General features: G+C 40.7%; 1 protein-coding gene across 3 annotated transcripts in view; it reads right to left on the reverse strand.

The window, feature by feature from the left end:
* Positions 1-6,104, reverse strand: part of LOC142042498 (cadherin-6) — a 47,358-nt gene extending 41,254 nt beyond the window's left edge. For all 3 annotated transcript variants that reach the window (XM_075052486.1, XM_075052485.1, XM_075052484.1), the window contains exon 1: positions 5,877-6,104. In XM_075052486.1, the coding sequence (XP_074908587.1) occupies positions 5,877-6,104 (228 nt within the window). The remainder of the gene's footprint in view (positions 1-5,876) is intronic.
* Between the last annotated feature and the right edge of the window lie 4,126 nt (positions 6,105-10,230).

Here is a 10,230-nt window from a genome sequence, read left to right on the forward strand (position 1 = left end):
TGCACCACGGCATTTGTTCTACCTTTTAAGAGAATGACAAGTATTCAGCCTATTGAAGCGGGAAGCAGGTGACCTAATCATTTAAACGGAGGGGGGAAAGGGGCTAAGAACACTGATTTTATTTTTTTTTTTTTAAATCTCAGTTTAGAAATTTCTGACTTTCAGCTGTTCATAAGGTCATTTAGCCTCCCTGTACATCAGTTTCCTTGTGTGTAAAAGGCTGGTCTTAATGTTCCTTTCACCACAAAGTTAAACATATCATTGCAATTAACTAATATTGGTACACGTAATGGACCCTGTGACTTTCTAGTCAGGAGCAAGGGCAGAAGTGCCATAAATGGCCCACAAAAGCCCTATGCCCTGCTAAGAGAGAAGTTCCTCTGCAGAGGGTGATGCAGCCAGCCAAGGACCACAGCACCCTCACACAGATGGTGTGCTGGAGGGAGCCTACATTTGGAAAAGTGCAAAACTTTAGTCCTCCTCCTTCTGCATGGTAAAGGGTGTGGAAGTCCTCTGAGAGGCACAGCATAAAGTCAAATTTTGTGTGCACATTTAGTTGGGGAAGAAGACCGTTGAGGACTTGCCAGCAACAGGGGTCCAGCCCAGAGCCTTGTGTGGGCACTGCAGCAACCCACAGAGCACCTCAGATTGACTGATGCAGCCTAGGGATGACTGACAGCTGCCTGCAGTTTTGCTGTGAGCTGCTTCAAGCCCAGGAATTGTTCAGGACTGGGAGGTCATTCAGACTTAAAGCCTGGCTCTTGGGCTGCCAGTTCTCCTGGAAGCCGAGTGCAGAATCTAGACCCAGAGAAAGGATATTCTGAGCGTCAAAAAAAACCCTGAAAACTGTTTTGAGGAGAATCCCTGAATAAATAGAAGTTACAAGTGGAACTTTTAATTTTAGGCCTTGGAAAGATAACAAATAGTCACTGTCTGTGGAATAGGAAACTGAAGACATCAGGTGTATATCATAGTGCAAGTTACAAGGTAAAGAAAACAAACAGTGAGCAAGTGTTTGCCAATACAACTGCATAAAGGATATTAAAAGTGCAGATGGGAAAAATTATTTTAGTTTGACTTTTCACATCTTGTTTTTTGGGGGAAGCAAAAGTTTTGATGATAAGTACAGAATGCTAGTGTACTAAAGATCTTTGAGAAAGTGAAGGTTTCTCTTGCTAGTTACCACGTCATCCAATTAAGATATAACACCTTTTAACCACTAGAGTAATGTGACACATTATTGCCTCAAATGCTGAAAATGCATGGACAGTATTACATAACAATAATTTCCCTTGTTTAAATAGCCCCTTGTGTGTGTTCACAGCCAGATATTTTTGTCTCAGTATGTGACTTAGTCCCATTACTTGCAATGGTTTGGAGAGATTCTACCTTTTGTTTGATTTGCTTCTGGTGAAATACGCTGCAAAGAACAGTTCTGCTTGCCTTCAGAATAGCTGTAGCCAGAAGTAAAATCAGGCAAAAGAAAGAAACACAGTACTGAAACTATATTGTAATGCGATGCCATTTAATTCATCCCCTCTCCCTCCAAAGCAGGATCAACAGTACCTTAAACCATTCCTGACAGAGGGGAATTTATTTTTCCCAGTGGTTCTTTCAACACCAGACAAAAGGATTCTGGTTTTGCCTACAGTAATGCAGTATCCTCTCTGCTTTGCCCAGTCACATAGCAGCAGGACTTTGACTTTATCTTCTTTGAAAAATGGAGTTGTCAGCAGAGGATGATTGTTTATGATGGGTTATACAGGTAGTAACATCAGATAGCTTCCAGGCAAGCATACTGCTTGAACTATATGAACATCAGTAAGACATAGCAAAAATGAAAATTATGTCTGGAAGTTTCCTTTTAGTGCCGGACAGAGAGAGTGTGACAAAACTGTTCCCCAGTTGTGCCTGTTGTTATCAGGAAAGCAAGTTGCTTCTTTCCACTGCAGGCTGCCAGAAGCTGTTTCTAGGTTAATGAGTAAGATTTAAGACTTGCTCAGATCTTTCTTTAGTCTAAAAGAAAGCGGCATCCTATCCCTTTACATAACAATGATTTGTAGGTTTGTGCTCTAACAAGACCACTCAGTGATGGATGCCAGTACATGGATTTTATATAGCCAATGGGACAGCCGTGCAAAGACATCAAGAGCATAAAAATGGTAGCTATACCTTTGAGTATAATCTTGGAACAAGGCAGATTTTTTTCTCTCTTTTGCCCAGGAATATCTGAAGACCTCTAGGGAATGTAGCATATATTTCTATATACAGCTTCATTATTTACCAGTGATTTAGAGATGCATTCACACCAGCCCTTTAAAATTGTACTAAGCAGCCACAGGTACAACTAGATCTCTTTTAAAACCCAACTCAGATGTGGCAGATTTTGGATAGGCAGTAGTGCTGGGCACTTCCCCACTTTGATGCTCATGTGATCCTTTTATTTTATTTTGGGATTGAGTCCCTGCCAAGTGCCATAATTTCTGAACCAGAAAAAAAGATATCTTCAGGTTAAAATGTCACTGTGCCCATCAATCACACTTCAATGAATAGCTGTAGTTCACAAGTTATTCAGCAGTGCAATGAATAATTCTAGTCTAGAACTTTTCTGCAAGTTCCTTATATTATTATGTCTGAGACTAACCAAGACTGGAGGTGTCAATTTCTACTCTTTTTAAAAGGCTTTATTTCATGAATATACAGGGATGAAGTTCAGGAATAAAAGAACTGGATAATAAAGTGATGGATCTGGTGTCAGAGCCACAGAATACAATCAACTCGTCTTGATAACACTGGGAGCTTCTTGTTGGCACCCGCATACTCTTGTCCAGTGTGATACAGCAACATATTTGGGCTGACAGTAAAACGCGTAGCAGACAAAACTGGGGAGCACTTTTTAATAGCTGACAGTACGCACGGGTACCAAAAAAGGGTTACTTTGTCTCATGTGTGCTTAGGCAATTATTTCCTAAAGGATGGAAAGCATTTGGGTTTATTGGATATAGAGTATACGGGGTATGAATCACAGTAGTGCTCTAGTCCATGACTCGGATGATGCTTCAGCATGTCTTCAGTACTGCCTTCAGCTCTATCTTCAGAAAGATTACCTTTCTTTTTTATTATCTCAAACCTGAATGCATTCTCCCTCACTTTGCTTCCCCTTCTGTCTAAAACTACTATGATATAAAAGTGGGTTTTGTAGAATAAGCAGTTACAGGATTTTACAAGTGTAATTTGGGCAGTTTATGGAAATAATGCTGTTAGAATCTTTCACAACAGACTTCTTATATCTCAAATTTTGATATAGATGTTTGAATTAAACAGATGTTAATAAATGAAAAGACAAAAGTAAAACCAGCCCAAGTAAAAGATTTTTTTTTTCTTGTAGCTTATATGGAATCACTTTTTTACAATTATAATGTTAATGCCCATCAGCTTTAACCACTATACATAAAAAACCCAGAAGATCTGGGTGTGACTGCTTATACAGTAAGACATAAGCACAACTTCCCTTGACATATATATATTGCTATTTTTTTTAAAGATTTTTCTGTTCACATTTCTTTGTTATAAGAGAATAAAAGGAGTATAACAAAATATTCTTACATTTTTGGTTCATAGTAAAGGTTAACATTTAGTCCTCTGAGAAAAAATATGCTTCATAAACATGTTCATTATCCTCATTTGCCCACACCAATCAAGTTTAATTGCTCAGTTAAATTGCCTGGTTACCTCAACCTGGAGACATTCAGCTGTTTCTACCATTTATCCTCACACCAATATGCAACTTTCTCTAATAATAAGTGGCTGCTCTTCCATGCCTCTTGGCTAATTGTTCAATTACAAGGGTGTGAGCAGTTCTGACATTTGAAAGACGTGTGAAAGGCTACTTGTGAACAGCCCAGGAACACAGAATCAATGACATTTATACATTATGTGTTGTTTCTATGCTTTGTAATAGTAAGTATATAAAGTACCGATAGGCAGAAGAACAATTTTTAAAAATAACATCCACATTTTTTTCTCTCTTAATGACTCCAGTTCAAACTTTCTTGGTTTTCTGGTTGAACTAGACCATTATTTAACTGTCTCTCAGCAAACTCATCCTACAGGAATATTTGCCTCACCATCGGTCCCTCTGAAGCCAACAGCTTCTACTCCAATTCTGCACTGGAGAGAATAGGGGACTTGAGGCTGAGCAGGTTTAATGTCAAAATTCACAGTGAGAATGACAGGCTGTAGGACTCGCCTCAGGACCACATGCTTCATATTTGGAGAAAGAGATCCCCATTACCCTGACCCCACCGAGCAGACTGTGGTACAGGAGAGTGTATGGAGGACTGCTGTCTTTTAATTTCTTTCCTTTTTTTTTTTCCTCGACTCCATTTTTTTTACCTGTTGTTTTTTTTTCCTTTACTGTCTCATCTTCTGTTTTTATTTGTGCTCTCTTTAGGTAACCTTTTTCTCCCAACTCCTATCCTCTACTGCCATTTGATGTCCCTTTCCCCTCCTCAGTCTTGATTCCTCTTTGTAAAGTTTCCTCTCCTTCCACCTCTGTCTTTCTAGTTCTTCTCTCTTACTCTCTTCTGGCTTTTTTTTCTTACCCTCTTATCTTCCTTCTCTACTTCTTTTCTCTGTGGACTCTCTGCCTTTGGCTTTTTCCTGTAGATTGGGCTCAATGGTACCCCTCATGAATGCTGATTATCCTGGTCGGAGCTCTATGAGTATTACACCAGCTGAGTAGCTCTTCATTTCAATCATGCCTTGCAGCCATTTAGCAGGAAAGGAGTGTCGCATCCAACTTTGACTGACAGCTGATTGGCAGGCAAGAAAAGCAGCCACCATCCCTCATGGGAAAGCTCAGAAGCTTGCAGAGGGAGATAAAATGTCAAACCACTGTGATCTGCAGCCTTTGCTAAAAGGCTTGAGAGATCAAACTAGTTCAGACACAATCCCATTTTAGTTTGGAAAACTAAGCTGTATTGTTTCTGCTTTGAATGTCATCATCAATAGCATAATTACTGCATTCTGCAAGAGAGACTCCTATAGACTATGGCACCTTGGGCAGTATAGACTCTCTCTAGACTTACCACAGGTGCATTAGCTCTACAATTCACATAAAGGTTGTTACCTACATGTGGGTCTGCTGCTCAGGGAGATGGATGTTCTCAGAGTTAAGCTGTGATTTTTATTTTTTTTTATTATTATTTTTTACAGACAGTTTTCTAACTGTCAGCATGCTTTGAGCTTAGAAATTTTCAGCTGCCTGTTGCTTCTTAGTCTATAAGCACAGTGTGCTTCAACTCTTTGTAATAGCATGGCTTGTGGTATTAAGGTCATGTCACAGACTCCTCAGTGGCACCTCATCAGAAAATGGCTGCAGCATTGTTGTGTGCAGTGGGAATGGAAAGGGAAATGGTTGCCTTTTTCTGGGTAGAGAGAATCCTTACCAAAATATGGGTACTGTGAATCCCAAATATCTTGGATCAAAACCTCTTCTGGTTTATATAGTTTGACTCTAGCAAAATTAATGAGCATGAGGGAAAATGCATATTACGTTTTAAAGCTAAAAATCTGGCTTAGACAACCGTATAATTAGGCTGCTTTATTTCCAGATAAAAATAATATGGAAAATCTTTAACGTAATTGTGCATGACTGGCCATGGGATTGCTGGTTAAATGAGGAACTTCCTGTTGTTGATTACAATTTGAAGCTGAAGTGTACGAACCTTTCCGCTGAATTACTCCTCAGCAGGAGCTGGGCAGATAGGAAGGCGAACTAAAAGTTGTAGCAGGCATTGTTCTTACCTACTTGCTATTGCTGGCCTTCCAGCACTTCTAAAATCAAAACATAGATGTGTATGAAAGACTCTTACCTTGCCAACATATTGGTAGTCAGTTCCTGTGTATTCCTCCAATAAAAAGAACTGATTCCACATCCAGCTCCTTTTGGAACGATGGAGGTCTCGCCTGCTGTTTCCAGACAATACCAAAACCTTTTCCTTTTCTGGAAAGCCACTAGTCCTTTTGGATAATGGAGTTAAGAAACTTTGGTGGGGCTGACCAGCCCAAAACAGCAGCCAGAAGCAATGGTAAGTTCTCATCACGGCAACACAAGGGGGTCTAAATAACGACTTTTTGTCTTGTCCTCAAACTAACCTACTTTACTGCATTGAATCCAATCTCATGCCGTCTTCCTTCCTTAAATAGTCTTTGCAGTCTCAAAGGATCTCTGAAAAGAAAAATAACAACTTTTTGAGCATTTTCAAAGGTATTTAACATTCATCACTCAGTAAAAAAGTCCAAAAAGTAGAAAAGTAATAGTGATTGTTGAAAAGCTGGGCTGTTTCTGGTTCAAAACGTTGCAAGTGGTCCTTCAAATAATCTGAGTGAATCTATATTGAGTAGGAGGAAGGAGTCCCAATTGGATTTGTGGATTTCTGGGGGGGGGGGGGGGGGAGGGGTGTCCCCCTTTAACTCCATTTACTTCCATTCATTGACTAAGGCAAACCAGGCATTTGTCTTTTTACTGCCTGAACATTGGGATGTAACAACTGATTAGTTTCTGACTGGGGATCTTGATGAGGTTACCTTATTACATCGAAGAAGGGCTAGCAAGAATGCATACTGTCTTCCCAGGAGGCATTCTGTTGCTATAGTTATGGGATGAAGAGCCTAGACTTAGATAACTCCAGGATTGTTCCCTCACATTTAAGAAGTTTTGCCTTTGACTTCATTTAGGAAGTGTCAGGTAAACAGGTTAGTGAAAGAAACATGCATATTTGTCAATATGTCACACATACTACACCTGTTTGCTACTGCATAGGAAGTTAAGTGGACATTTTGGTTTTCTCAGTTACCTACTGCCAGAGTTTTGTACTGAATTTAGGTTCTTTAGATAAATAGTTATATATGTAAATGGTTTCATTAATAACTTCTAAAAAGAAAAAAATTCAGCTAGTTCATCACTACCTGTGGGTTCTTACTAGCTACTGCTTCCTCCTATTATTAACACTAAATATCTGTGCACCTACAAAATAGTTATGAAAATGATCCCTATCTCTGAAGACTGCATGATTTTCATAATGAAAAAAGCTATACATACAGTACCACAGTGTAGTGCGGACAGTTCTGTTTTTAAAAAAGTTGAAAGCTTCTGTTCAGGAAGAAGAAATTACACTATGTGTTTCAGGTAACAGGTTATGCAAAATGCCTAATGAGGAGCTCTGGATCATTTTATAATGTGAAGAAATCAGAATTAGTTGACAGAAACATTCCACAACATATAGTTTTCATAAACACTTTGTTAAATTTTTAGTCCAAACAGATCCATACTCTTAGAGAAGGATCATTTGATTAATTTTCATTTGGTTTCACACAGAGGCTCTTTGGAAAAGTTTTTTTTTCAATATTCTGATCAAAAAGCAAGAAATTATTCTGAACCAGCTCAAAATTCAACACAGCATCTCTCAATTTTTGTAAATAAAGATTGTGGAATGACAGTCTGACTATACCAAATTGAAAACAGAATTTTTTTAATTTTTATTCTGTAAGCATTTCACACAATGCTACTTGGATTGTATTCTATATCAAAGGCCAATTTTTTCCCTATATCATGTGTGTTTGTTTTTTAAAGGTGTAAATCAGGCAGAATTTAGCCTTTGAGCTACACTGATGGAGTCAAAGCATTTACAATGCCTCAGGTTAGCCACTCTTCTGGTTGTCATTGTTTTTAGTAATAAATTGTATAAAATAACCTCAAGTCTCTTAGAGTTCTTCTTAGTAAATCATTTTCTATAAAGAAATATCACTTAGCTTTTAGATGGATAGTAGGTAATGGAACTGGGCTGTTCAAACAATATTGTTTTACTGCTTCATAAGGTAAAATACTGTAAAAAGGTAACTTCTGGGTGAGGAGTCAGTTTTTTAGCATTAAGAGGAAGAATGGAAAAGGTACAATTAATTCTGAAATAGTGTAATTTCCTCCGGAGAAGAGGGAAAGTTTCTAGTTCACTGTCATTAATGCCAGTGAACTTTCTGTAGGTAAAAACAACTCTGTGCTGCAGGTCGTGGGAGCTGCGTCCACATAAGGCTTCGGGTGTTGTGAGATAGACAGTGACACCTAAGTGTCTACACACATACATATAAACATTAACACACACACACAGATAAAACAGCAGGAACAGAACCACTGCCCGCCACAAGAAGATCTTCACAGAGGAGGAACAGAAAAAGCCAGCGTGACTGAGCTTTACAATGTGGTCAACGATTGCCTTCAGTGCAATTCATGGAGCGCCAGCAAATAAATACGCAGGTCACTAGAAGGGGACACGGGGAGATTCAGGCACCTGGCTAGGGAGAGCTGAGGTGGCTTTAAGTCTCTCCCAGTTAATAGTCTCTCTTACCCTCCTCCTGCACCCTTCCGACCTGCGTAGGGTCTCGTCCTTTACGGCTCTGCCAACACCCACTCCTCTAACCCCCGGCTGAGCGGAGTCTGTTCTGGTGGGCATGTTCCCTGGCGCGACACGAAAGAGGAGATTATGTCTCACCCAATATCTCTGACTTCATTTTCTTGCCGGGTTGGTTTGCAGGGAGGCTGGGCCTGCCCAGGTGAGTTAATTAGTGCCCTGGGCGGCAGCAGCCCTGGCGAGCTGCCGCGTAACAGCAGCGCGGCTGTCGTGATCCGTGCTCGCCGTGCAGACGTGAAAAGACGGACGAGACGGCAGCTCCGGCTGTGGGCGCGTGGCTTGCCTGATCAGGGAGGCAGGGGCTGAGGTAGGGAGCGCAGCGTATGAGCAAACCTATTATTTTGCTATTAGTGAAGCCCGCATGGATTGCTGAGGCGTGAGGGAGTGAAAATCATCACTCGACAGGCTCCCCAGCGCTCGTCTCATTACCCCTATGGCCAAATCCCGCAGTGGGGCTCCACACCTCTGCTCCTGCACGTAACGTTCCCTGAGCGGTGCCGCCTGGAGCAGCGCTACCTAGACAGGATTTGTGCCAGCCTTTTAAAGGATCTGTCCTTCAAATGCCAATTGCCAGGAAACAATTATTCTTGCGGGGGAATTTTCTGCGCTTGAAGGCAGCTATATTTCACAGCTCTGATGTCATGGGAGAGGTTTTATAGTGGCTCATGCTGAAATATAGCTCATGAGAATGATATCATAGCTGTGAAATACAGCCTTTTACTCTTCTCTGCAGAGATGTGTCCAAAATGCTGAAATAAGGGCATGATCCCGTAATGTCCTTCTTGACTGGGTAGTCTTCACTAAGCAGCAGAGCAGCTAAGCCCCGGCAGCTTCCCTGTGCGTGGCAAGAGAGGAGACGCACCTTTACAGACCTCGGCTGAAGCGTGCAGCTGGGGGAAGTACCAACTGAAGGCCAGGACGTCTTTGCCCTGTAGGTGCTGATAACTGGTTTATGGGTCATAGTGATAAATTCAGTTGAGTGCATAAAAAAGGACAGGAGCACTATACTCTGAGCTGAGCCTTTAGTAAAGAGTGAGCTCCTGTGGCTCTTAAATGCCATTTTGTGCTCCAGTCCCAATGTCTCGTGCTCCAGAGAGGTCTCTGCAATGTAATAGCTTTTCTCATGCAATCTCCTTTCTTTATTTTGAAAACAAGCCATTCACCAGGGATATTTTACTTTCTTTAAATGTAGGTGTGCGAATGTAATTGACGGGACCTAAAATTTCTTTGGTTTCTTCACACCGCACAAAGACAGGCAATAAGACAAGAGGGGCGCTTTAAACATGGCATTTCTCTCAGCCATCAGCTGGTCAGCTGGTTGGGGAACTTGCTGTGTTAATCAACTCTCAGGAGTGAAAAACAATTTTACTGTACAACAGCCTCAGCCAACTGGCTTAGCTCTGTCAGCTCAAATGTATAGCAAATCGGGGCTTTTTACAGGAGAAGAAGGAATCTGCATACCCAAGCTTAAAAATACTCCCAGTCTAACTTTAAGTATGATGATTGTTAACTTAAAAGCAATGTCACTTGCAGTCACAGAACTGTCTTCGGTGTGACAAGTCATAGATTTAAAGTTTATGCTCATGCCTCTTTGAAGGATCAAAACCTCAGACAATTGCTTAATCACTATAAATATCAACTTACTTCAAAATGATTTCCCCTAGGTGATGATATTCATAGTCAACCTTTCTAGTCACCCTTTATTCCAGTATCTCATTAATGTAGCTAATGTCTTAATGCCACCAATGTGAGAATTCAGTGC

Source organism: Buteo buteo, chromosome 20 (assembly GCF_964188355.1).
Source record: "Buteo buteo chromosome 20, bButBut1.hap1.1, whole genome shotgun sequence".
Classification (NCBI taxonomy): Eukaryota; Metazoa; Chordata; class Aves; order Accipitriformes; family Accipitridae; genus Buteo; species Buteo buteo.